Below are 27179 nucleotides of genomic sequence, written 5' to 3'. Positions count from 1 at the left end.
TGCTCTGTTTGCACCAAAGCTTCAGACGCCATCTCTTCTTTCTATATAGTATGGCGTTGACGTGATGGCACGCGATGCCCACGGGAACACGGCGTTGGCCTATGCCAGGCAAGCCTCCAGCCAGGAGTGCATTGATGTTCTCCTCCAGTACGGCTGCCCCGATGAACGCTTCGTCCTCATGGCGACTCCAAATTTGTCCAGGAAGAACAATAACCGAAACAACAGCAGCGGAAGAATGCCCACCATCATCTGAGGAGCTTGTTCGTGTATTTGCTGACCTGAATTACATCCGCAGCCTCATATTCCTCCATTCCCGTCACAGCTCTGCTCTGTGAGTCTGACAACTTCCCTTTTTTCCCTTTTCCCTTCGGTGCATCCCTGTCCCATCCAGAAACGGCACGTCTGGATAGCACGAGGGGGTGAGAAGGAGCGAAAGGGGCTGCAGAGAAAGCAGTTGTTTCAGTGACAGCTCTCCAACAATGACAAGCGGGCAGCAGAAGCGCATGAGGGCGCGTGGGTTCTCTAGGACACGGCACGTGGCACGGGACCGTGGGGATGGTTGTCCCTGGGCACAGGCTCTACAAGTGCGGAAGGAAGGGGCGGAGGGAGACGAGAGCGGGAGCGAGAGGAGAAGAAAGGAGCGATGGTAACTTTCCGTAACTGACAGTTAAGCACATCAGTACATTTCACCTCTACCAAACGGAACGGCTGGATTTCATTCTCTTCTCTGAAGAGCTTGACGGCATAAATCAGAAGCAAGCACAGAGTTTGTCAGGTTTGAAGCTCCTATGATGGTATGTGTCAAATCAGTTGTAGCTAATCTGTCCAGGGAGAATACTGGCTTCATTACACTTGTATAGTTGAGTTCTTCCAGCATTACCGCTGTTTAATAGAACATGATTAGTCATCACGGAGAAAAAAGCATATTAGCTGAGGAGGTAGTTACATGGCACGCTTCGGTGATTGCTTGGATGTGATTGCAATATTCTTAGAAGCATCATATTATCTCAGACATGTTCTTTCAAGCCCTTGGAGCCCTCCTTTCTAAATTCACTGTCATAATTTAGTATCTGTTTAATTTTTCAGTCCAAAGAGAGGAAATGAGTTGCTGAGTGTTATTTGACTGCAGTCTCCTTGGTGTAAAAACAAAATGGAAAAAATAAATAAGAGTAACTATGAAACACAAAAAGGAATAATGAATACTGCTAAGGAAAAACATTTCAAGTACATTTAGTAAAATTAATAAATGCATTAAAGGCTAATATTTTTTCAGCCAGCAGAAATATGTTCTGTCATTTTGCCAAGGTAAACGTGTTGAGTTTTTGGTCACTCCTGTGATGCATTGCCTAACTTATACAGATTTTGTATTGTGTCTTTAGATTATATGTATGTAAAATCTATTTGAATAAAAAAATCATAAATATGCATTGATTTTTTTGTACAGAAAATGACATCTCTGTTAATTTATAAACTGTAATGGATGTGAACTAAATCATGTGCAACTAGTTAGGATCTGTGGAGTACAGATCATTGTACATTGAAAATCTTCCCAGCAGTGAACCCTATTTCCATTGCAAGCCTTTGAGGAACATATCAGAATGAGATTGTGGCACGCTTGGCATGAAAAAAAAAAATGTATGAGACCTTTTAGAAAGGAAAAGAGGCTGTTTCTCAGCACTGTAAATATATTTTACTTCAGAAGGCATGAAGCTTTCACAAGCCAAGACAAAAAGCCATAGTCTGGATGTGTGAAGATCAGATTTGATTAATTTCAGAATTGATAGCCTTCACCAAGGCGGGCAGGGCATGGCTGCGCTAACTCTGAACTTGGCTGCTCTCTGGAAGAAAAATGGCTTGTGAAAGTAGCCTGGACAGTTCATTTAAATTCCACCTTTTAATACGTAATTTGATTTTTTTTTATGATTTTTTTTATTATTATTTTGCTTATTGCCAGACAGATCCTAGCTTCTGCCATTTTCCACAAGCTAGGATTCTGGCACAGGGAAGCAGGCTGTAAGGTTTTTGGCAGACAGAAAAGTGATTTTTAAGTGGCATATGGCAATGTGAAGATGGGGGAAGGGCATATCACAGAGAAAGTTGAAAACTCAACTGAATTAGATGGCAAAGGAGCAATTATGTGAAGTCAGTGAGGTGCACACAGCATAGTAATTTGCAAATCTACCTGCTCCGTCTGTATTTCCCAAGCCTCCAGTGTTGTTCTTCCTTGGGGCTCTGTATTTCATTTGACATCCAAACGGGAGGGGGATAGCAGTCACTATAGGTCGACAAAATGTGAAGGGAAAAAAGAAGAGTATTCAGGGTATCTTAAGGAAAAAAAATCAGAAAATTACAGATTTGGTGTAAAAATAATAAAATCTTGGAAGAAGAGCATGCCCCAAGGTGAAAAAAAACTAGAATACTGACCAGCTTTTTCCTGTTCTGTGGCGTTGTCATTTTATAGCTTGTTACTGTAGAGACCTCTGGCTGTAGGGAGATCTTTCTTTTGCTGCGCCGGAATAACACTACATCCAGTTCTGTTCACGCTGGGAGGTGGTTTTTTTTTTTATTATTTTTTTCCCTTGAGGAAAGGTGTCTGTTGTAATTGCTGTTTCTCCATCGTTGCCGTGCAGCTCCCTGATATTTGGTACTGATGGGTGGTCCTATGGTGACAGGACAGCCCACCTAAATGTTCGGCTGAACGGGATGCTCGGAGCCGACCGCATCCCAGCGCTCACAAGCCTTACACCTGCACCAGGGGATGCGGGGAGATTCAGGAACTGCTGCTCGTGTGCCCAGAGGTGCCAGCTGCCCGCTGCTCCCCTGGGAACATCAAGCGCATTTCTATCGGAGAATCAAGTCCGACGTTTCAAACACATTGTCGGCGAATTCGCCACGAATAAGTTCTCAATGCATGTTCCGTTTCAGAGCTGAAAATGTTTTCTGTACCTAATGTACTCTTTGGGCCACCTTCCTCCTACGAGGCTGGGAGTGATGTTTGAGAGACAAGGACAGCCAGGCTGCCGTGCAGATTTCAGGTACACTCCTTTCGTAAATACTTTCTGAAGGTGAACCTTACAAAATAATTTTTTTAGGAAAGGGAATTCCACTGTATTACAGGAAAAATGATGTATCCTGGCTAGCCAACTAATAACCTCATACTTTAATCAAGCGGTAACACTTGCTTTTAACCTAAACAAAGCTTTCCCTTGGACACATACACGTCAGCAGTGATGAAGCTGAAGCCTTGCTTTTGTAGGCTACGTGGTGGCTTCCCCAGATGCCTGGGGGTCTGCAGGGTGGACACCCAAACCCCTGGGAGCCAAAGAACCGTGCGCCCGTGGTGGTGGGAAACAAGGAGGCAGGCTTTGATGGCTCGGATTTTTTTCTCAGCCATGGATTTCCCTCTCCACGCAGCTCTGGCCAGCAGGAGAGAGACAAGGTCTTGGGGCTCTGTGTGCTTTTCAGGGGGTGCGTTTGCACTTTGCCAAGGATGTTCTTGAAGCCGCCCAGGTGCGGCACCAGTATCAGCGCTTTGAGAACCTGCAGGAGTTGTTCCGTTGCTCTCACTCTGTTAACCTGTCTGTTTTCTGTTCCTCATCTTGTGTCTAGCCCCTCTTGTTGCTTTTATGGAACCCACTTGCCAGGCTGTTTACGCCCTTTGAGCATGTTATGAGCAAATTAAAAACAAATTGAAATCCAGTCAATAAGAAATCCCAGCAGAAACATGCTAGCTAAATCTGTCTCTGTTTTCTCAGAAAATGGAGTTTTGTGGCAGTGGTTCTCACCGAGTGCCCCATTTAACCCTTTGCATGATCCCAAATACTTTTGAATCCCACTTGCTCTGCACTTTATCCACCATGACTACAACACTAGGATTGAGTGAGCTTTTGCTACTAACATCAGCACTTTCCTGCTATTGACGCGAGGCTAATTGCCTAGAGTGGAGACGAGTCGGATGTGTTGTACCCGGCACCTGAACCTCGGTATTCCAGGACTTCAGGAGGGTTTATTTTTTCCTCGCTATTTGTGAAGAGATAAGATCTGACCTTCAGAAAATTCAGGGTCTCGCCACTGCAGAGATTTGGCCAGGGGCTCTCATTACCAGATTTCCAGTTTCGTTGCTGAAAGGGGGCAGAAAAAAATAGCTATTTCTGGCATGACTTGGCATCTCCCGAGCTAGGCACAGCTTGGAAAGCCAGGCGAGCTATTGGAAAGGAGAGGGTTTTTAAGCATTTCTACTTGGGCGTAGTGTATAATAACTGTGTAAACATTAATATTGTTTACCTTGCTGTCTTTCCCCATTTCCCTAAATTATGTGTTAGTGCAAGAGGCTTTAGCTGCACTTGGAGATTTCCCCTGGCAAGAGGAAGCTGAGTAACGTAGGGAAAGGCATAGAGGTGTGAGTGCAGATACACTCGTAGCGATGATCTCCAGCGCTGTAATGTAGTGTAATTAGCTGACGCGGTTTTCGGATAGCTTCATCTTTTATATTTGTATGGAGATCATGACAAATGAAGTAATTTGTAGTTTCTAGTGTAAAGTAGTAGTAGTGGAGACAAGCACAGATTTCACACGAGGACTCTGAAGGGGCCCTCTACAAATGTCTCGGGGAGCCGTGTTTGCACCTTAACGGGGAACAAATGTGCGTTGTGCCGGGAGGTACTCAAGGCGAAGAAGGAAAGTGTTGGGGACCAAACGTGGGGCAGTTTGTGTGGATACATGAGAGCTTGCCCGTCACAATTCATCGTCAAGACTCTTTGATTCCCCTCTGATGCCTGCTGCAGTTATTAGCACATGGGATCTCTGGCTGTTAGTCTCAGATCCTCACTTCAACATCGCCTTCCATTTTGGTTGATTTTGGGGTAAAATGTATTGCGGAGAAAAGTTTGGGATATTCTTGTGTCTGCTGCATAGCAAAAGAAAGCTCGCTCCAGATTAAAATTCTTTTTGAGCAAAGTAAAAACCAAAATCAAACAAACAAAAAAACCACAAAAGGTCCTGCAATGAATTTTGACTTCTTAAATTCTAAGTTACAAAAAGAAGGTTGGTTTAAATGGTTTTATTCAAAGGGTATCTCCTGTTTAAAAAAAAATAGAGAGGTAATAGAGCAAACTATCCAAAGGTGTAGGTAGGTAGGTCTGTTGTACTGCGATATTCTAGGTTTTGTTTTGTTGTTTATCATGGGCCAGTTTTTAAAGTGGATATTTGGTGATCTCATCTCTGACAGCTATCTTGAGTTGACTGAATCCGTCTCACATTTTAAATAGAGGGTGGGGAGGGTTGGCCAAGATTTTCCAGAGCTGTGAATAGTTCTTGTTTTGGGAAAAGGATTGCATGATTTCTGAAAATAAGATGGCTTTTGTTTATTGTTTTTTTAAGAGCCACAAGTCACTAGTCATACCTTTGGTAATCTTGGCCCCTGTGTTTCATTTCAGGCGACAGCAATATGTGGGTGAGTTAACTCCCGTAGTTTACTCTTGTTCCCTGAGTGTCTGGGGGACTTTTGTTTCTGGGCAGATGAAAGACAAATGTCTTTGTACATTTCAGCAGTTTTAGCCTCTTCTTACATGTCCGCATCTCTCTCAAATCTCTGTAGCATATTCACGTGGTAGTGGTCAGCTCTGCTGACATGCAAAGCTTCAGCTTTCTCTTGGCCATGAACTGCTGGACGTGTGTTTGCTTCCAGTACTAAGAGTTGACTATTTTGCAATGCTTCAGAGCTTGTAATTTTTACCTGTGTGTTATGTACAAAGCGTGGAGGGGGGTGGGGGGCTTGTAGAGGTCTAATGGCATGCGTTTGGGATGACCGTGTTGCTTGCTGGCAGTGAATGCACCATCAGCTATTTTGTGCACGCCACATTTTACGGAGCCGATCAGTGTTTTGTGTCTGAGAACTTCCCATTCTTCCGTCTTTCTCACCTCCCTCTGCCTGTGGTTAGGATAACCAAATACCATGAGTGCAACCGCATGGGGACCTTGGAGCAGTCCCAGCTCCTCTTGGGTAGCTGAAAACACTTTCCTGGTCCTCCCAAATTGCAAGGTGGAGGGAATAAAACCCCAACAGCAGACGTGGTAGCACCCAATCTTTGGTAGGAGTGAGGGAGGGTTTTGGTTCCCCCGTCTGGAAGCGAAGAGGTTGGGTTGAATCAGTGATGAAGTGCAGTGAGGGTGGCTTGAGTCCAACGGTACTGCAGTGTCATATGGGTGTACCAGCAGGAGTACCTAAAATTTAGTGCTCTGCATTTGGCATGTGTGTGTATGTATACGCATATATGCTCTACATACTGCTCTTAGCAATTTGTAAGTGTCCGTGCACACATTTACGTGTGACTCAAAACCTGTAGCTAGAGCCCAGTGTTCAGGTAGATGTTTAGAAATGGGCAAGTTTCCCAATTTAACTCAGCCAGCCATTTTCTGGAGCACAGGAGGTACGCACAGGGCGGGGGTGCCGGCTCAGAGGGCAGGGAGAGGCAGGAATAGGAGGTAAGGGCTCACTGTGGCTCTTGAAAGCCATCAAATGCTCAGGATTCAAGAGAGAACCCGGCTCAGAGCAAAACCATAGCTCGTTCAGATGGCAACACCCAGCTTGTGAAGCCCTTTAACTTGCCTACCGGGACTGAAAGCCACCTTGCTTCGGGGTGGGAGCTGGTGCTGGAAGGAGATGCAGAAGTGAAAAGGACAGAAGACGTGCTGCTCAGAGGCCCTTTCTTTTCCATACATTTGCTCCAGCCTCAGCTTACCGGCTGAATTTAAGTGCGGGCCCGTTGTGCTGCCCTCCTGTAGTTTCTTCAATGGTGTTTTTTGGGTCATGCATGGCCAAATGGGGTCACTGGAGAAGAGGACATGCAGTGAGATGTTTCTGAGGAGCACCAAGTGGTCCTTCCCCAGGTGTTTGGGGCCCCAAAATGTTGCTTTGAGGGAGCCATGAGCATCAGCTAACGCGTGCTAAGGCTTTGTGCGTAGCGAGGGGTCCAGGAAAGCCTGGCCAGCTGTTGTCCCTGCCATTGCTACTCCTGCTTTTGGTTTAGGGTCATATTGGGGGACACTGATAGGGATAAGGCAGGGTCGGCACGCAGAGGACTGTTTGCTGGAACTAGGCAAGGTATTTATGGTGGAAAACAGCTGGGTGTGCCAGGGAGGTGCGGGTGCTGTTGAAAACTCCTCTGAGCATTTTTTTCTTATGTATCCACAGAGTTTCACATGGATTCAAGACCTATTGAATCCACTGGCATCATTTTGCCAGTCCACAGGGAGAATAGGATGTTGGTCCTCTAAAAGCACAGCCCTTTTCTCTGGGGAAATACAAACTTTCCAGGGGTCCACGATGGGCCCCGTGCATTTGGTCCAGTTCTCATGTACTAGTGTAACCTCGTGAGCATTTTTCACTTGTGCACAGCTCGTACAGACGGGTGCACACACCGCAGGGCTATGGGGAGGAGTGTCTTTTAAAACTAGAGGGCTCGTTTTGTGTGTTTCCTTTGTGTTCTCTCACCTTGATGTCTCTGGCTCAGGATCACCACGGGCCTAATTCTGCAGCTACGTGAAACCTCTCGGCTTCACTGGGATTTGAACATATCCCCAAATGCTTTGCCAAACCCGAGGCAAAGCTGTTTGGGAGAGGCAGAATTGGGCCCGGACGCATAAAGTGCTGTATCCCAACCTAGCTGAAGTCGGAGTTTGGTTTCAGTGGGGCCGTGGTTTGGTGTGCAGTCCTAGCCAGCACCTTTGTTTCGGGAACCAGCATCATCACCGCTTGGAAATGGATGTGTGCTCTTGTTTCTTTGTGTTCCTTCTCACCCTGTGACCGACCACACGGCTAGATGTCACGTTCACGCGTGTTTAGCCCCCAGGTCTTTCCGTTTTTCTGCTTTTGTGATGTTTGTGTTCCTGGTTAGGATGGGGAGAAAGGGAGCCCAGGTGAGTAGGGACACCTGAGAACTGTGTTTGGGGTAGAGGCAGAAGATACCTAGCACATGGCAGACTTTATAGCAAGGTTTGTTGGGTTTTTTTTGTTTGTTTTGTTTGTTTGTTTTTTCTGTTTCTGTAAATAGTAATGTATAAATGATGACAAGACAGTGTGGAAATTATTAAAAAATACGTCTTTTGTTGTTGTTTTTATATTACCTCATTCAGCAAGTTTGTTTTACAATGACTCAATGATGCTTTATTTATATTGTTTGTACTGTAATTAAAACAATTGACAAACATTTCACTTTGCTTGTTGTTTCATATGATTTTGTTTTGATTAAGTATGCCAGTCTGTATTATGTTTCCCTTTACTCTCTCTTCGCGTTGAGATTTTTGTGTCAGCTGTACAGTATTCTGAATAAAAATAAATAAATAAAAAAGGAAAAAAAGTTGTAAAGTACTGCAGAGGGAGACTGCTATATTGTATAGGTCTCTTTCTAATAAAGACAAGAAAACTTGTTCGTCACAGCTTTGTTCTTTGCTTGAGTCTTCGTCGCGGTGTTATTGAGAGATACCTGCCCCGGCCCTACTTCCTCGCAGTATTAATGATGAGATCCTGTCACTCTTTGCCAGTAATAAAGATGAAGTATTACCTGAGACCTGGGATGTCAGAAGAGCTGGTAATGGTGCAAATTGATAAATTAAAAAGCAATAAGTCACCAGGCTGTAATGGTGTATATCTAAGAGTTCTGAAAGTGCTTATGAACTAGATGACAGATCTCCCAGCGAAAATACGCGAGCTTTCATTAAAAACAGTTATTCTCCCAGAGGAAGGGAGAGTAGTAAATGTTGCACCTACGCTTTAAGAGTCTCTGGAGGAGATCCAAGGAATTAGGCCAGTAACGGTTACATCTGTATCGGCTAAATTGGTTGAAATGATCATTTAAAATAAGAATAATAAAACATCTTTAAGGTCATGGTATGGTATGGTCTAATCACTTCTTTGAAGGAAAATCATGGCTCTCCATTAGGCTCCTCCGAACCAGTCATTTAAAGCACCGAACAAAGGGCACCCGGCTGACATTTATTTACGCTGTTAAGGATCTGTGCCCTGGTACATCGTGAGAAGAAGTGGGGAATGGGAGAAGGCCCGAGGAGAGGAGAAAATATTGGGCAGAAGGCTGGGAGGTGGGAACCAGGGCAGGGCTGGGGGGACCAGAGGGTCTTGGACATTTGGCAATGGTTGGCAGCACTGGGGAGATGGGAAACCCACATAAGGCAAGAGTTGAGTGGCATTTTGGTTAAGTATGATCAAGGTTAGTAGAGAATAACATAAAATTCAGTATTAAAAAAATGCTATTAATGGGAAAAAAAAAAAGGAAGGTGGCTTCAGGGGTGAAGAAAGAAATGAAAGATTTTAAGGTCCATATGGGCACCATGAAACAAGACAGCCAGTGCTCCAGTTAGGCCACCTGTGCTTGTCCCACCTTATAAAACACAGAGAAATTTTGGGATGTTCGGCAATGAGTAGAGCTATGACAAGGGCAAAAAAACAGTGCCTGTGGCTGTATGTTTTATGTCTGCTGGTACCTGAGAGGAGTCACCAGTTCTGTAGCCATCTGTTGGAGACTTGTTTGGGGTTTGGGGAGGTTTTCCCTTAACTTTCCTTCTCTCCAATTCTCAAAGTGCTCCAGGGAGGCTATGCCAGCAGCGTGGAGATTAAATACTGCAGGACTGCTTGTGGATTGTTTTTCTTTCTTTTTCTAAGTGTGTTTTTGGGTTACATTGCTGTTTTGTTGTGCAAGCTTTGTTCTCACAAGGTTTGCCCACCATGTTTAACCCCATCGCGTGTCAAACCACCACTGAAGCAGGAGGTGGGTGCCTTGTCTTCTGCCCTTCCGAATTTGAAACAGGAACTTCGAGCGTGAGAGCTTGCTTTGGATTCCCCCTAGGTGTAAGGCTGCAGTAGTGCTTTCCCTAGGGATCGTCAGCCCTCCCCTCCATCACCCCCCTAAAGGGCTGTAGCTGTGATTTTGCCGTGAGCGTCTGGCTGCTCTCTGCAACAGCCCTCCTAAGGTCTGAATTCTTATGGAATAGCCCGGTGCCGGGGATGCCTGAGCAGCTTTGAGGCTGTCTTTAATTCCCTCATTTCCCACCTACCCTGATCCCACCCCCGTGTACCCCTGCAACGCTCTCAGCTGGTGGCATTCGCAGATAGCGTGGAAGAAAAGAAAAATATTCTACTGGAAGGCAACAGAGGTCGGAGAGAGATGTTGAAGGAAAACTATTGCCTCCCGTAATAGAAGTAGAGGGGACCCAAACACACTTTTTTTTTTATATATATATATATATTATTTTTTTTTAAGAACAAAGCAGTAATTACTGTAGAGACCTTGTGGCTGCTCTGCCATGAGGCCTTACTGTGTCTCCCTACCCTTGCCTACCAAGGATTAGCTTTGATGGAGCCTGGGAGCAGTCACTGAAGAAACCTTCTCCAGAGCCCAGAAGTGTTGCTCCGTAGGTAGTGCATGCATTCGTTTCATTTAAAATCATTCCCTTGGCATTTTTCCTGTTCTTTACTTGTTCCTTCACAGCAATCCAAACTGGTGCAGGGGGAGCAAGAAGATGAGATGAACGGCAGGAGGCAGAAGGAGCTGCCTCCAGCTTTGTTTTCCAGGAAAGGCCCAACCTCACTCAAACCTGGCAGTTTTTCCGAGACACACAAAAGCAAACATTTTACACTTCATGAAAAAAATCAGGTGAGAGGCGTCTCCAGGAGTGGATCCTCAGAGAGACACATCCACCCCCACTTGGGGCTTTTCCTCCAGCTGTGGCCAAAAACAGTGCTGGGGAAGGGCATAAAATAAGATTTTATGGGGCCTCTGCTACGTGTTCCCCAGGCACCCATGCCCAGAATTGCCCAAAGACTGGGCAGCAGAGGCTGGATGTGGTGTCCAGTGCTGCTGGTTGTTCCCTGGCCATGGAAACCCTGACGAAATTTGGGCTGGGAGCAGTGTGTCCAGCACAAAGCGCTCCTGAGCACAGCATCGCCTGTGGCCGAGCTCATCCCTTCGCCCCTTCCCTTCTCTCCCTCGCTTCTGTGGCCGCTCAGAGGCAGGAGGATCAGTAAGTGGCGTGGTGTCGCCCTGATGAGAGATTCCCCCCTGCAATTCCCACCGGAGCGATGCCCAGAGCAGGATTAGGGGACTGCACGGGTTCCTAGGAAGGGAAATGCATTTTCTCCTGGTGAAACCACCAAACGTGTGGCAGGAAAACCACAAACACCTTTCGCTCCACGCCAGTACTGGGAAACCCACCAGGCAGTAATTTATCTCGCCTAATGTCCAGTAAAGCCCTTAATTGGCCAATAAATGTGGTCGCAATAACTGTGCTTGACACGCAGTGCCACTGCCAGCAATTAGCACTTATTTATTTGCATACTGCCCTGACCAACCTCTCCATTGCCAGACCTGTTTGTTTTTAAGCCAGGGAGGCTCCTTGCCTTTGCCAAAGAGAGGATGAGAGGGGCTAAAGCGAGGAAAAGGCTTTGTGTGCAGGAACTATGAGGGGATGAGGAGCTGCAAAACCCTCTGCGGGGCTGTTCCTGTGCTCAGGGAATTAACGTCAAGCTCCCAGGGACTGCGACTTGCCTTTAGGAAACGGCTCAGCATCGCTGCTGCCAACACGCGGGGCTGCTTGTTGCTCCACCAGGAGACTACCTCCTGATCACCTTCATAGCGGAAAATAATCATTTATTGTCATTTTGGCACGGGGACACACAGTTCGCATCATTTCTGAGGATGAGTGGAAATGGAAGGCCAGGTATTTTCATCTGATGAAACAGGGGCTGGGAGCCCAAATGGCTTCGAGTTGCCAGAGACAGAGGGAGGATGTGGAAGAGAGAAAACCCAGCACCCAGTGCCCACCGGCAGCTGCAGCTGGAGGGGGCGAGGAAGCCCCTGAGTGCCAAAACACCTTGTCCTGCTCTGCTGACAGCGGGTGGGCACGAGTCTGGAGACAGGTCCTGGGTCCCCAAAATGTTGGTGGGGGTGCAGGAGGGAACAGGAACGAGCCGGCAAGCAGCAGGTAAGCAGATCCACAGGAAAAGGGGGAAACAGCCAGGCCTGGCCAACAAAATCACCCCATACCCCTGTGTTTATCCTCCCAAAAGGGCCCTCTTTGAGATTTTGCATCCTGAACGGACCCTTTTTGGAGGCATTTTGCAGTTTCTCAGTTTGTGGACCAGAAAGGGAGCGTGGTGCCAGCAGCCCTGGGGCCGAAGCATTGAGGTGCAATCTCCCCCCACATCACGGGGCAGGAGCCCGGGGACTGCGAAGGCTCTGGCACAGACCCCGAGCTCCAAGCACTGCCGAAAAAGGGGGATTTTGGTGCCACCTTCCTCCACGAGCTGCCCCCTCCCAGAACAGAGACGCGTCTGCTGCTTCCACTCCGCATGTGGACTGCTCACGGCCAGGCTGATTGACTGCAGATCTCCCTGTAACTGAGCTTAATTAGCAAGCTAATCAGGTCTGGAGATGGTTCCAATTTATTTACTGGCTGCCACGCCGAGGTTCATGCCAGGTGAACAAATATGACAGGGTTTTGCCCTTTCCAGTGCTCGGAGCTGGCAAAGCCTCTGCAGCCGCGGGGCCAGCGCGGGCAGTAGGGCAACGAGATGCCCAGTGCCTGGGCTTTAGCGTGTGGCTTCCCAGCCTGCTGCCTGCAGACGAGGACAGAAAAGGGACACATTCTGCCCTTTGCACACCAGCAGGGCACTCAGGGAACATCCCAAATCCTCCCTGTGGCAGGGACAGCACCAAAGCAGCGGTGTCCGTGGGTCCCCTCTTTTTGAAGGTGACCTAAAGCAGGGGTCATACAACTCATTCTTCTTATTTTTTTCTGGGTGCATGAAGACAACATAAAAAAGCTTATTTATTTATTTATTTATTTAAAGAGGGGGGATTTGCTGGAATTTTTTCTTTTCCCCTGGAATTAATGCCAGGAACGTCGCATCAGCGTCCCTTGGGTTTGCTGGAGCATCCTTGGGCTGATGCAGGATCTCTTGCCCAGGACAAGGAGAAATGGGCATGAGGGTGCCAGTCCCTCTCCTGGGTGAGCTGCTGAAGCAGGACACATTAGCAAAGTGGCATTTTCAATGCAGAAAAGGGCTGAAAGGTCCCTTCCATCTCCACGCCCACCTAGCCCATCCCCAGCTCCTGTCCCTCCTGCCCCCAGCCCCTGGTGCAGGATGAGGACGCGCGGTTGTGGCGGCACCAAGCAAGAGGAAGAAAGGGGAAAAATGGCAAACCTGCCAGAGGAAGCACTTGCCATGGCAAGCCCCAGATCTGGCTCAAGCATCCCTCCCCGAAAGGCAGCGGGCCCTGAGCTGCAGACCCCTAGGGTGGGGAACCCCCTGCCTTGCTGGTTGGCTCTGATCTTTAATGGCCCTCCATATTTTAAGCAAAAAGCAGGAGAAAAAGCCTTGCTTCTCATTTGAATCTGCCTGGGTTGAGCTGCCAGCATTGATTCTCACCCGGCTTTTCTCCCGTTGATTAAAGAGCCCTTTAGCACCCATTTTTCTCCCCACAAAGGCACATAGGGACAGTAATTGGGCCATTTCTTCCTCCACGAGGGACGTGAATCTCGCTCCCAAAATGCAGCCAAGGGTACAGAGAGGGTCTGCAGCCACCCCTCTTGGGGGGCACGGGCACCCCCAGGGGGTTTTGGAGCTGGGACAATGGGATCATGGTGCCAGCAGGGCTGGGAAGCCCCAATAGATGCGGCAGCACTGCGGGAGCAGAGGCTTCCTTCGGCGCCTCTCTGAAATCTCTTGCCGAATGGAGACAGTTATTAGAGGGAGTAATTGGGATCACCTTACTTTACAAATGTTACTTTGCAGAATGAGGCAGGAAGACAGATCGATCTCAACTATTATTCATTAAGGAAAGTCCTTTATAAATCCCAAATTAACAATTTCTCTTAGAGAGACTTCCTATTACCCTTCTTTCGCGGGAAGTTATTGCCGCTTTGGAAATGTTGAAATATGAAAATAATTGGGGAGGGGGAGAAATAGCAGTTGTGGGCTTCGGAGCCGAGCATCTGCTTAAAAAAAATACAGATGTGTGTCTTAAAAATGACCATTACCATAATTCAGAAAGGCAACGTTTTTTGATAGATATGATTAGGCTGCGGACATAACGACGTTCATAAAAGCCCAAGTGGCTTCTCAGCAAGGAACAGGCTATTTGTAAATGTTCAGGGCTCGGTGCCACCTCCACAAGCTGTGGTGGTTTTTGGGAGGTCTGTGCTGTCCTTGCAGGACGAGCCCCATGGGCACAGGGGACCCAGGGTCTCGGTGGAAGGGACCTGAGGATGCGCCGTGGATGTTCACGAGGGGATGCTGGGGAGCAAGATGTTGCCCGAAGAAGCCAGCTGCTTGGCTTTGGCTAGCAAAACACTATTACTCTTATCCCGTACATCCATCCCCATAGCTTCTTTTGGCTGTTCTGGCAATGCCAGCAGGGCAGACCGACAGCTCTTGGAGCCTTTGGGGACTGTACACACGTTTTCCTTGTCAGTCAGCAGCTCGGATGCTTCCTCGGCAGGAACAGCCGTCCCTCACAGGACCACAGGCAGAAGGAAAACAGCAAGCTTTAAGCTTGGGCAGATGCATTTTTTTCACCCCGGTTTCGCAGCACAACAGGTTTTGTTACCTTTTAAAAAATAACCCCTGCTGATGCCCCTTTTCGGGATGCCAGTTTTGGGGTATTGAGGGGGGGACCTCAAGGTGGCTCGGTGTGCAGCTGGGCACACAGGAATGCTTTTTCACCCTACAAGCTCGAGTTCCTCACTGTCGGAAACATGCTCCTAGAAAATTATACATGGGAGTCCCCCGTTTGCCTTTCTCTCTGTTAATTAATAGGATTTGGGCATTAAAGTTGCCCCCTGGTGCCGGCGATAGGCCCCTCGCCGCTAATTCAGGCCCCTTGTTGCTCACCCAGCCGTCCGCGCAGGTCGGCGCAAACACCCCATGTTTTACTGCCATTTCTCGATGAGCCCCCTGCCTCGTCGTTATTTTCCCCGGGGACGTCGGGGATTAATCCCAGGCGCCCGTTCCTCCGCAGATGGTGGCGTGGCCCGGCACCGGGGCGATGCCGAGCAGCCGTCCGCTGGCAGGGAATAACTCAGCGCCGCGGATTTTGTCCCTACACCCGCTGACGAGGAAATGTCATTAAGCCTGGGCTGCCTGGTGCAGGCGTGAGCTCCTCTCCTGATGGTTTTTTTCCTCTATGAGGGGTCGGGAGGGGAAGGACAACCCCCACCCCCCCACCCCCCCCCCCCCCCAATTCAGCCTGCCCGTGCTGGTTACCCGGTCCCCTGTGCGCAAAGGGAAGCGGGGCATCAGCAGGCAAAGGCTCAGGGAGCTGCTTGCGGCTAAAATGCCCCTTTCTGTGTTATTTATCTGGATTTACTCCTGTATTTTCAGCTGGGGATGGGAGTTGAGGCACCCCATGGGATGGGGAAAATGATGCGGTTCTCACCAGGAGCTGAAAAGCAGGGCGTTAAAATCCCTGTGGCTCCGAAAAAAAAAAAAAAAGCCACCTCCATCCCCCAAAAAAGCCTCCATCTCGCCTTCCTCCAGCAGGCCCGATAGCAAACACAGCCCTCTTGCTTCTGCGCTCCCGGGCTGAGCCCCGGCCGGGGAAAGTTTTGTGAGTAAGTTTGCAGAGCCGGAGGGAGGGCGGCACAGATCGATTGGCGGGTTTAATAGGATCAGGTCAGTGTAATCCTGTTTTATCCATTGTAATTCAGGCAGGCAAGGAGACCTCAAACTATAGGGGAAGGGGCTTTTAAAACCTCAGCGGTCCTGCCACAAAGCCAGAGGCTGGGGCCGGGACAAAAGCGTGAGAGAGGATGAAGTGGCTTGAAATAAATAGATTAAGGCTCTCTATGGGCCGGGCATAGCGGGAGGGAGAAAAGAGCAAGCGAGGGGCGGCCCGTGGCGGCTGGGGGGGGACAGGAAGGGACCCGGCACCCCTGGGGGGTTTTGGGCAGCCCAGCAGCAGGTCCCCTCCCTCCGTGCCATGGGGGGGATTCGCCCCTGGATGGGGAGCCCCCCCCCCCATGCCCCACCGCACGGTTTCCGAAGGGTTGGGGCAGGCAATCAATTTTTATGATGCAATTTATAATTCATACAGGTTGTCTTCGTGCATATGGTGTTGCTTTTGTGTGTCAGGGTGCCGGGTGCTTTATGACGGCGGCAGCGCGATTTGCATTCACGCCCGCTTGCCGGCCTCATCGCTCTCGCCGCCGCGGCAGAAGGGGAGGCAGATGAAGATGGATACGGCCCCGTGGAAACGTGGGGGGACCCCTCGCTGTGCCCTGGCCCTCCCGGAGGAGGTGACACCCCCAGGGGCCGGACATCCCGGGGTGGGGTCTCCCATGGGTGCCACACATTTGGGGATGGGGGAGATGCTCAGTCCTTGGAGCGCTCGGTTCCCAGTAGACCCCCTTGCACATCTCTCTTGACCCTCTTTCCCACCTCGCCTGGTCCCCTTTCCCACCTCTCCAGGTCCCCTTTCCCACCCCTCTGGACCCCCCCATCCATCTCTCTGCTCCCCCAGGCTCAGCCCCCCCCTCCTGGGGATCTCCCCCCAAAGGGTCTCCTGTTGCCAGCGGGGTCAGCTTTCGTCCCCTGGGGGCCGGAGGGGCAGGTAAAAGGCACAAAGCCTCCCCTTGCCCGGTCCCAGCTGAAATAATTAAACCAATTAAGTCAACACAAACAGAAACAAGACGGAAGGCGGCGGTGGGTGCCCCCCTTCCCCTTCCCAGGGAGCAGCTGTGCCCCCCCGGGGCAGCCCTGACGTGCCCGGCCAGGCTCCCCCCGAGCTGCCTGCCTGGTGGGGGGCTTGGGGAGGATATTTTGGGGTGGGGGGGGGGTGGGGGGCATTTAAAAGCGGTGATGTCTTAGTTAAGAGCGAGGGGGAGAGCTGCCGGAGAGGACGTCCCTCCTGCAGCCACGTCCCACTGCTGACCACCGAAAGGCATCGCCCTACGGGGCAATGTATGGGGTGATATAAGGGGGTGCTCCCGGGGGGATTGGGGGGGACTAGGGGGGTTTTCCCCCCCCTCCAAGCCGGGGCTGCTCGGAGCAGGCCGGTGTTCCTGCCGCACTCCCCGTGCAGCGCAATTATTTGATCTGCAGATGTAAGAGGAATTTATTGTAACAACAAATATAGTGATGTCAAAACCCAACCTTGGATTAAAGCCGGCAGCCAAAGGGGAAGTGTATTAATTTCAAACAGCATCAGAGGCCAGTGCCTATTAGGACGAGCTATTCTTCAGACCCCCCCATCAGAATTAATCATTGGGAGTTAATTTGAAGCTCAGACAAGTTGCTGTTAATTTAGTGCAGGGAGGACGGGATGGAATAAAAAGCTGAGGTGCTGGCCGGGCCTCCTGGGTCTCATTAATCAGCGAGCTGAGACGGCCTGGCTTGATTACAATTTGCAAAAAAATTCATTAGAGCCTGGGCGATTGACAATTTTTCTCTCTGCCTGTGATCTGACTCATTAGGCAGCCAAATGAAAGCCATGATGATGGTGATGATGACAGCTATCAACCCCCTCGCTTGTTTATCTCCTTCTTCTCCTCTGGCCCCGGCCCGGGGCTCCCCCCAGCCCCACTGCTGGGGGGCGAGGGGGACCCCAGCCTGCCGAGCAGATAACTTCCCTGTGCCTGGGGCAGGTGCCAGCTTCGCTAGCGAGGGCTGCCAGGCTTCCCCCGGCCCCTTGGCGGGGGGGACACAGGGGTGAGGAGCAGCTGCTCCTCCCTAAAATGCCCCCCCTGCACCCAGGGGTGGGGGTAGAGTTGGGCTGCAGCTCGCCTGAGCTGGCCCCAGAAAGAAAAAAAAATATAATAATAATAATAATAATAATAATATTAATAATAAAAAACGAAATAAATTGAAAGGGAAAAAATACTACGAAATAAAATTACCCACGAAGAGTGCTGCCCCATGCGTGTCGCCGGCCGCTTGCACCCACGCGGAAAGGAAAGCCGCAATTAGTAATAATAAATTATAATGGTAATGAGGAGAATTAAAGCTGGAGGAGCGGGCGGGGGGATGCTGAAGGGCCGGACCTGCCGCCAGCACCCACGGCCCCGCGCGTCCGCGGCAGCTCTGTCCCGTTTCAGGCCCCCAAAGAGGGGAAAAAAAAATTAAAAAAAGGTAAAAAAGAAATTAAAAGGCGCAACTGAGCTAAATGATGTCAATATCAGCACCAAGCGCTGCTGCCCCCCCGATGGCCTCACCGAGTCCCCCCAAGACTCCCCCCACTCTCCCTGCCCTGCTCCCTGTTCAATTTTACCATTTTAAAGCAAATCCAAGCTTTTTATTTTTTTTCCCCCTCCTTCCATCCCTGTCCGGCCCCGATAGCTGCTGGAAGTGGGGCCAAAAAGGGGCAAAATGGGCAGCAGGGGGTCCCCCCCAGCCCCGGCCCCCCCCCCCCCGACCCCATCCGTTTGCGGCGGCCACAGCGAGGAAAAAATCAGATCAATGCCAAATTCGGGACCGAGCCGGCGGGGGAAGCGGAGGGTTTCGTGGTGGTTTTTTTTTTTTTTTTTCTCTTTTTGTTTCTTTGTTGGTTTTTATTCACAAGACTGAGTTTGCTTTTTAAATTTCATAACTTATAAGGAAATAAGCTACATTGAAATAAATTAAACACAATTGAGAAGATCGTGCTTTTTTTTTTTTTTTCTTCCTTTCCCCCCTCCTCTCTTTCTCTCTCTGTTTTAAACATGGCTCGGTAGAATCGGCAAACCAAATCGACAGAAAGCCAGGCAAAAAATATATTTAAAAACCCGTCACCCAGTGCCTGTCCCTCAGCCATCCGAAGTAAAACAAAACAACAGAAAAGGCATGAAACCAACCCCTCGGCTTCGTTTCGTTTCGCTCTCCTCTCTCTCCCTTTTTTACCTTTCGCACCGCTAAGAAACAAAACCCCAAAGCTGGCTACGTGTGCGCTGCGGGTTTCGCTGGGGGGGCTCTGCCGGCGAGGAGGGCACGGGTAAATTTCGGCTGGATCCGGCGGCGGCGGCAGGGCTCTGCTCGCCCGGTCCCGTCGCAGCCGCGCCGCCGCAGCCGAGGCAGCACGACCGTGTATGTACAAAGTGGGGCAGCACGGTAATAATAAATATCTGCGCGTCTCTCCCAGGGTTTGGTATTCCCGCTTCCCAAACAAACAAACAAAAAAAAAAAAAACCAGTTTCAAAGCCTCTTCCCTTCACGGGCTCTCGCTCGGCTCAGGACGTGGAAAGTTTCGCTGCAAAGTTCGCTCGAGGCTGGGGTTTGCTGTGAGCTCGCGGAAGGGTTTTGCTGTCGTCGGGGGCTCGGGTTTTGCTTCTGTTTTTTTTTCCTCTTCTTCTCTTTTCTTTTCAGCTGGGTTGCTGTCAAACCCTGGCTGGGAAACTTTTCCTCCAAACCCCGTGGCTCTGAGGGCAGGGGGAGATCAGGGTCGGGCTTGCTCCAGCTGCTGGTGCTGACTCCTGATGGCAAACCTGCTGACGTGCACCGGGATGGGCACCACGATCTTAGGGTTTCGGGACGGCTCCCCCGTCTTGGAGTTGGCATTGCCCGCCTTGACCCGTTTCCATTTGGCCCTCCTGTTCTGGAACCAGATTTTCACCTGCACCTCGCTGAGTTTGAGGGCGTGCGCGATCTGGGACCTCTCCGTCAGGGACAGGTACTTTTTGCAGTGAAACTCCTTCTCCAGCTCCAGCAGCTGCTCGCTGGTGAAGGCCGTTCGCCTCCTCCGGTTTTTGCCCGTGGACGTGGTGTTGTTGGAGTTGTTGGCGTTCTGGGGGTTCTCCTCCAGCGCGTTGCCAGAGTCCTCTTCCTTGTGAGCCGCCTGGCCGGGGATGTTGTCGTCAGAGCTGTAGTCTAGGTCGCTGTCCATGGAGAAACTTTCCTCCTTGCCCTTCGCGTCGTCCTCCCCCTTGGGGTCCTCCTTCCCCTGGCCCCGCAGAGCCCCGGCTGGAAGCGAAGCAGAGGTGGCAGAGGCCCTCGGTTAGCGTCTGGCCCCTTACATCCCGCACCCCACGACCTCGGCCCTTCGCTTGGAGGGGGGATCCGGGGATGGGGAGGGGGATCCGGGACGGGGACCCCCGGGGATGACGACCTTTGGGGTTGGGGGATGCGGGATGGGGGCTCCCGGGGCTGGCGGCCGGGGACCCCCGGGGCTGGGGACCCCGCCGCCCCTCGCCCCCCAGCCCGGCACCGTCCGCCCCGTCGAGGCGTGCGGCTGCTCCCCTCGGGTCCCCCCCCCCCCCCACTCACCGAGGGAAGCCTGGACGGCGTCGGCGGCCGGGAAGGGCAGCAGGGCGCCCCCGTCCTTGCCCAGGAAGGCTTTGCCGTCGTCGCCGCCGCCGTCGGGGGGCAGCCCGTCGGCTTTGTCGAAGTTGCCCGGGGGCGCGAACTTCCTGGCGGCCTCCTGGTGCTGCGGGGAGGCGGAGAAGGCTCCGGGCAGCGTGGCCATCAGGGTGGAGGTGAGGGCCATGCCCTGCGCCAGGCCGGAGCAGAAGCCGGAGGGCAGGCTGGGCAGCTGGTGGTGGTGCGGGTGCGCGGGGGGCAGCGGCGGCTGCAGGGCGCCCTGCGGCAGCGCGGGGGGCGGCGGCGGCGGCGGGGGCAGCACGACGGGCCGGTAGGGCACGAACATGGGGTAGCCGGTGTAGACGAAGTGCCCGGGGGCTGGCGGCGGGGGGCTGCCGATGAGCGAGTCGATGCTGAAGGCCGTGCTGCTCCCCAGCGGGCGCTGCATCATCATCAGCGAGGGCTGGAAAGCCGCGCTCATGCCGGAGCAGCCGCCGCCGCCGCCTTCCTCCTCCTCCTCCTCGTCCTCCTCCTCCTCCTCAGCGCCGCGCAGCGCCCACGCGTGGGGCACAGCCGGGGCGGAGCGGGGCCGCTCCCCGCCGCCGCCGCCCGCACATGGGGGCCCGGCCGCCCCCCGCGCCCCCCGCGCCCCCCGCCGCCCCCCGCCGCTCCCCGCCGCCGCGCTGCCTCTGCCCGCCCGCGCCGCCCGCGCCCATTCACATTTTGCCCGGCTGGGAACCCGCACCGCCCCACGTGCCCGCCGCCGCCGCCGCCCATTGGGCAGGGCGACGGCAGGGGCGGGGCTTGCGAGCTCTGGACACGCCCCCGCCACGAGGCCACGCCCCCTCCCCCGACCCACGCGTGGGGGGCGCCCCCCGTGGGGTCCCCAGAGGCGCGGCGTGGGACGGCCCCCGGCAGCCGCCCCCCGGCTTACCTCCCGTTTCACTATCGTTTTTTAACTAATTTATTGTGGTTTTTTTACCATTTTATTATTTTTTAAACTATTTTGTTATTTTTTAAACTATTTTGTTATTTTTTAAACTACTTTATTATTTCTTAAAACTATTCTTTACCTCTTTCCTTGTTTTTTAACTGCTTTTAAACTATTTTACGATTTTTTAAACTCTTTTATTCTTACTTTTAACTCTTCCATTATTTTTTAAACTACTTTATTATAATTTTAACTACTTTATTATTTTAACTATTTTAGTTTTTTTTAAAAAAATATTCTATTATTTTTTAACTCTTTTCTTACTGCTCTTAGCCTTTCTATTGTTTTTCTAACTTTTTTCTTCCTATTATTAACTATTTTCTTATTTTTTAACCGATTTTATCACTTAACTATTTTATCACTTAACTTTTTCATTACTTAACTAGTTTATCACTTAATTATTTCATTATTATTTTAAACTATTATTTTAACTATTATTTTAAAAACTATTTTATTATTTTTTAAACCATGCCATTATTATTTTAAAATATTTTACATTTTTTTAACCATTCCTTTATTTTTAACTATTTTAGTATTATTTTTAACTATTCTATTTTTTTAAACTACTTTATTATTTCTTTAAACTACTTTATTATTCCTTAAACTACTTTATTATTTTTTAAGCCACTTTATTATTTTTTTGAACTACTTTATTATTTTTTTAACTACTTTATTATTTTTTAAACTATTTTATTCACGCTTTTCTCTCCCTCTCCTTTTTTTTTTTTTTTTTTTTTCCCCAATCTGAAAAGCCCCCAAATAGGCTCCATGTGGTTCTGGGTAAAGTCAGCCCCTGGCTTGGCTTTGAAATTGCTTCTGCAATTATGTAAAAGAGCCATTCAGCATCACGGCGGAATTAAAAGCGAGCGAGGCTGCTCCCTTTTCTCCGGCGAGCCTCTCATGTTGGCCGGCTCAAAGCCTTTCCAACACGACGTCTTTGCTGAGGACAAAAGGCGGAACAAAAAAAAAAAAAAAGAAAGAAAAAAAAAAGAGGGGAGAAAAAAAAAAAAAGCCCCCAAACTTGTAAATTGAACGTCAAGGGAACTTTACACAATTTCAAAGGCCATAAATAATGATAAAGGGACCAGGCGAAGAGGCAAACCCAGGCAATTAATGGAGGTTCCCAAGCAAAGATCAAGTGGTTTGGAAAATAAAATTAAATGAAAAAAAAAAAAGAAAAAGAAAGAAAGAAAGAAAAAGAGCTAAAAAAAAGAAAGAAAAAGGGGAGGGGGCTGCCCAGGGTGGGCCCCCTCTTCCCGGGACAACGGCACCGGCGGCCCCTTGGGGCTGGTTTTGGGGTGCCCTTGGGCACGTAGGGCTGGGGAGAGAAGAAGTGGGGGCCAAATCCTGCCCCGTGGTGCTGGAGGGCATGTGGGGTGAGGGGGGCACATAGGGAAAAGTGGGAGCATGTGGGGTGTGGGGGGCACGTAGGGATTGGGGAGCACGTGTGGCAATGGGGTCATGCACGTGGGGTGAGGGTCGGGGCGCCTTTCGCCCCCCTGTGCCCTCTTGCCCGATTCCTGGCTGCGTTTTTTGGGCCTTGGCACCAAAACTTTGTCACGCCTGGGCCTGGTGGCGGCTTCGCTGCCCAGCCAGGCATGGCTTTTGGGGTGCTGAGCTCCCCTCAGTGCCTCGGGCTGCTCTGGCCCCAAGTGTCCCATCTCCCCGTGTCCCATCCACGCACCGCAGAGGCCGCTTTGAGCACATCCTTGACCTCCATGGGCACAAACGGGGCTGGTGCCCACCACCCGTCCCCCACCCCGTGACCCACCAGACGCTGGGGCTGACCCCAAAGCTGTGCTTGCTCCCCATGGTCCTGAGCCCACCCTACACCACGGTGGGGATCCTGCCCCCCGTCCCCCCCCAAGATAGGGAAAACCCTTCTCCTTCCCCCAGCATCCAGAGCAGGCTCCGAAGGCTTGGGGAGAAGCAAATCTGTGCTGGCGAGTCGTCGTTTCAAAAGAAAATTTAAAAATTGAAAATAATAATAAAAAAAAAGAAGTCTTTTTTTCAGGAAACAGCCTTGGACGGAGGATCTGGGAGATAATTAGGCATGGTAATCTGCCGGGGCATGGAAATGTGTACCAACACCCAGCTCCTGCAGCTGTTTTTTATTGTCAGCCCTCTTCAAAATTTGCCCACAAACAAGTGCCTTTGCAAGACGGGCGTATTATTTCGGGCGAGAATAGGCTTTTGTTCGGCACATAATTAGCTGATTTTTCTCCGGTGAAGAAACGCCGGCGATCGCTGGCTGTCGGAGGAGCAACCGGAGCGTGGTCGTGCCTGGGAAGTGGGGCAGGCGGGCAGGGGGGACCCTCGGTGGGCCCCCACGGGCAGGCCCACGCAGCAGGGGCCTTTCTGGGGTCCGAGAGTGGGCACAGGACGGGAAGGGATGTTTTTGGGGACCCCCGGCATGAAGGTGCTGCTCCAGGAGGGTCCCTCACCACCTGGGGTCCAGGCAGCCCATGGGGGGTTTGCTCTCCCAAAAACCTTCTCACCAAGGGGTATGGGGTTGTGCTTTAAGCAGGAGGATTTTGGGGGGGGGGAGCTCCCACTCCAGCTGCTGCCCGGACAGGGGTAGAGACTGTGAAGTACATGAAAAGAGGGATTTTTCCCCCAAAAAGCCAGCACAGGGAGGAGATGGAGCTTTTTGGAGCAAGTAACCGTGGGTGCAGTGGAGGGGGAAACGCATTGGGGGGTGCTTGAGCCCCTCGGGGGGGAGTTAGTGGTCAGGACCGCCCCCCCGTGTGATCAGGACCCCCCCCAATGTGGCCAGGACTCCCCACCCCATGTGCTGTGGGTTTTTTTGGGGTGTGTGGGGTCGGCTCCATCCTCCCGTGGGGGCTGCGGGTGGGGCAGGGGGCTCCTGCGTGGGGGCGCTGGGGGGCCCGATGGCTTTATCAGGGGCTTGCGGAGCCCCCTCCCCGACGAGGTGACTCCTGTGAACCCCCCCCCCCCCCCCCCCGGGGAAATGTTTAATTACACGGGAAATGTGAAAAAAAAAATCCCTTTTCGCAGGGAGCCCCTCGGCTGGGGAGGGCGGGCAGGGCTGCGGCGGGGGGGGGGGGGGGCGCGGGGTGCGGGATGCCCCACGCGTGCCCGTGGGGGGCTCCCCGGGAAGCCGCCCGTCCCCGTCCCTCCGCCCCCTCGCTTTGCAGGCGGGGAGGGAAGCCCTCGGTCGCTTAATCCCATTAAACTCCCTCGCAGGTTCCCGTTTGAACTCGTTTCGGGCTGGGAAACGCGCAACGCTCTTATTTTTTTAATTATTATTATTTTTTTTTTGGTGGCGATACGTTTGTCTTTTTTTTTTTTTTTTTAGGGGCGTGTATTTTATTTTTTTTTGGTGTGTGTATATGGTTTTATTTTACTTATTTATTTATTTTTATTTATATTTTCTTTGGGGTTTTTAACAAACTTGAAGGCGCCGCCAGGCGCTCCCCTCCCCGGGATGTTCGCTGTCGGAAGAGGATGCTAGAAGGAGGAAAACGACGCCGTGCCCGTTTTTCTTGCTTAAAAAGAAAGAGACCTGGCTTCGGTAACCCCGGTTAACAGCCCGAAATTCGTTCGGATGAGGGGACGCGGGATTTTATTTTATTTTTTCTTCTCAATTTATACGTGTTCCGATATCCGGAGCCAAAATCTTTTAGGAGCTCCGAAGGGGACCTTAGCGAAGCGCGGCGGTACGGAGGGCTCCTCTCCAGCGGTGTAAACCCGCACCCACACGCACGCACATTGCCGCTTTTCGGGCAACGTAGTGGAGAAACCTGCCGGTTTAAAACCCCGAGTAAAAGTCTAAAATATTCCCAGGTCAGGGGGGCACCGTCTCATTAAAACCACCACGGTCCTGAAACTGCACTGCAGACATTAAAGTGCAGTATTTTTCAATTAGAGCTGACGAATTCAATCAAAATTCCATAGATTAGGATGAAATGAGGCATGGGTCATTTACAGGGGAATTTAATTGCAGAGCCATTAGACAAATAGTATATTTGCCATTCTCACATTATCCATCATTTTAGACATCAATAGAAGGAACAGCATCTTTACTAATACAGCAGCACTTCCCAATCTCTGCCTGTAAACACTCCCTTTCCCCATAGCTCCTGATTATATCTGATTTCATTTAAAGCCATGGGGGATTATAAATGTTCATGCAATCAGGTTCATTAGGACTTCAAAAACCTCATTTCTGATTTGGATTGCTTTGCGGATCGCCCGCCTCGCTGCAGCGTGCGCGGTGCCTCCGCTTCTCAAATCAAACGCCGCTTCATTACCGGGGCCAGCTCGGGGCTTGATTAACCCCCCCCCACCGCATCCCCCCGACCCCACGCGTGTCCCCCCCACCCCACGGGACCCTCACGGGACCCCAAAGCCCATCCCCACCCGACACCGCGCCCCGGAGCCCCCCGGGACCCCGCGCCCCCCCCTCCCCCCCCGAGCCGAGCGTGGGAAACCCACGCGGGACTTTCCCACCCGTGGGAAACGATCGCGGAGCCGCCCCACGGGGGGGGTGCAGGGAGGGAAAACCACGGCCCCGCCGAGAGGAGAGGCGAGGAGAGAAGGTCCCTGATGTTTTCCCCTAATAGCAGCTCAGTATTAAGCGAGTCCCATAAAACACGCGCGTCCAGACAGACCTCGGGAAAAAAATAAAAAAATTAAAAATAATAATAATAAAAAAATAATAAAACCCCTCCCGGAAAGCCTTCATTTCACCCAAATGCCTCGTGTGCGCAGCGCTGCGTTAGCTGCCTCAGTAATTTAATTGGAAAGAAACGTGAAAAATGTGTCATTTTTGAAGAATTTATGCATCGCTTCCTGGAAATCTCATTGTCTTAACTAGCAGCCTACTGCGTTCTGTTTAGCAGTCATAATCGCGTTTTTATGCGTCTCCGTATTACAAGTTAATGTGACCTCCTGTCTTTGGCTGCCGAAAAAAAAAAAAAAAAACGAGCCCTTCCCATAACATCTGCATCAAAACAGGGCGCCTTTCCCCAACTTGCCAACTCTTCGCGGGGCCGGAGCATCCCACCCCGGCGGCAGGACGGGAAAAAAAAATGAAATAAAACCCAAACAAACAAACAAACAAAAAATCAAAAACCAAAACTATACCCCCCCCCCCTTTTTTTTTCAGGCAGGGTGTTTTTCTTTTTTAAAAAAATATATAATTATTAATTTTTATTTTTTATGTTTCTTATTTTGTTTTATTATTTTTCATTTTAATTTATTTCATTATTTTAATTTATTTTATTTTTTAATTTCATATTTATTTTATTTAATTTTATTATTTTATTTTATTTTAATTTTATCTTATCTTATTTTATCTTATTTTATTTTGTGCTTTTATTTCCGTTTTTATCTTGTTATTTTATTTTGCGTATTTATTTATTTGTTTTAATTTACCCCCCCCCCCCCCCCCCCCTGCAGCCCGGTGCCGGTGCGCGGCGCCGTGCCCAGCGCGCCCCCTGCGGGCCGCGGGGAGCTGCGCACCCGGCGCCGCGGACACGCGTGGGGACCGCAGCCCACGCGTGTCCGCCCCATGCATCCTCTCCCACCCCCCCACGCGTGTCCTCCCCGACCCCACGCGTGCTGAGGTTTCTTTAAGGTTTCCCCATCGCAGAAATTATTATTTTTTCTTTTTTTATTTTCTTTTTTTTTCTTTTTTTTTTTTCCATTTTCTCTTTTTTTTTTTCTTTTCTTTTTTTTTTTTCCTTTTCTTTTTTTTTTCTCCTCCTTTTGATGTGGATTTTTTTTTCCCCCAGCAGTAGCTGCAGGACAGCGAGCCCAGGTCATGTTTTTTGGGGGAGGCTGCGGGCACCTGGTGGGACTCTATCTCCATGCAAAGTCGCCCCATAGGGATGCAAAACGTGCCGTTCTTCCCGCACAAAAGATGAAAGCCTCATCAGAGGCACC

At 50.6% G+C, this 27179-nt stretch overlaps 2 protein-coding genes across 14 annotated transcripts in view; one reads left to right on the top strand and one right to left on the bottom strand.

The window, feature by feature from the left end:
- AGAP1 (ArfGAP with GTPase domain, ankyrin repeat and PH domain 1) overlaps positions 1 to 8434 on the top strand; it is a 373475-nt gene extending 365041 nt beyond the window's left edge. For all 13 annotated transcript variants that reach the window (XM_080600161.1, XM_080600158.1, XM_080600167.1 and 10 more), the window contains one exon: positions 50 to 8434. In XM_080600161.1, the coding sequence (XP_080456287.1) occupies positions 50 to 253 (204 nt within the window). In that variant the 3' untranslated portion in view covers positions 254 to 8434. The remainder of the gene's footprint in view (positions 1 to 49) is intronic.
- A 7932-nt stretch (positions 8435 to 16366) lies between these two features.
- On the bottom strand, positions 16367 to 20951 carry GBX2 (gastrulation brain homeobox 2). Its single transcript, XM_080600570.1, has 2 exons — positions 20246 to 20951; positions 16367 to 19942 (listed from the first exon to the last, which is right to left on the bottom strand). Exons 1-2 carry the CDS (start codon positions 20757 to 20759, stop codon positions 19419 to 19421), a joined length of 1038 nt encoding a protein of 345 aa, XP_080456696.1. The 5' UTR covers positions 20760 to 20951; the 3' UTR covers positions 16367 to 19418.
- Positions 20952 to 27179: the final 6228 nt, after the last annotated feature.

The sequence above is a fragment of the Anser brachyrhynchus genome (assembly GCF_964034855.1).
Source record: "Anser brachyrhynchus genome assembly, chromosome: 7".
NCBI classification, from domain to species: Eukaryota; Metazoa; Chordata; class Aves; order Anseriformes; family Anatidae; genus Anser; species Anser brachyrhynchus.
Note: the sequence above shows the minus strand (reverse complement) of the source record. Positions and strands in the feature narration are given on the sequence as shown.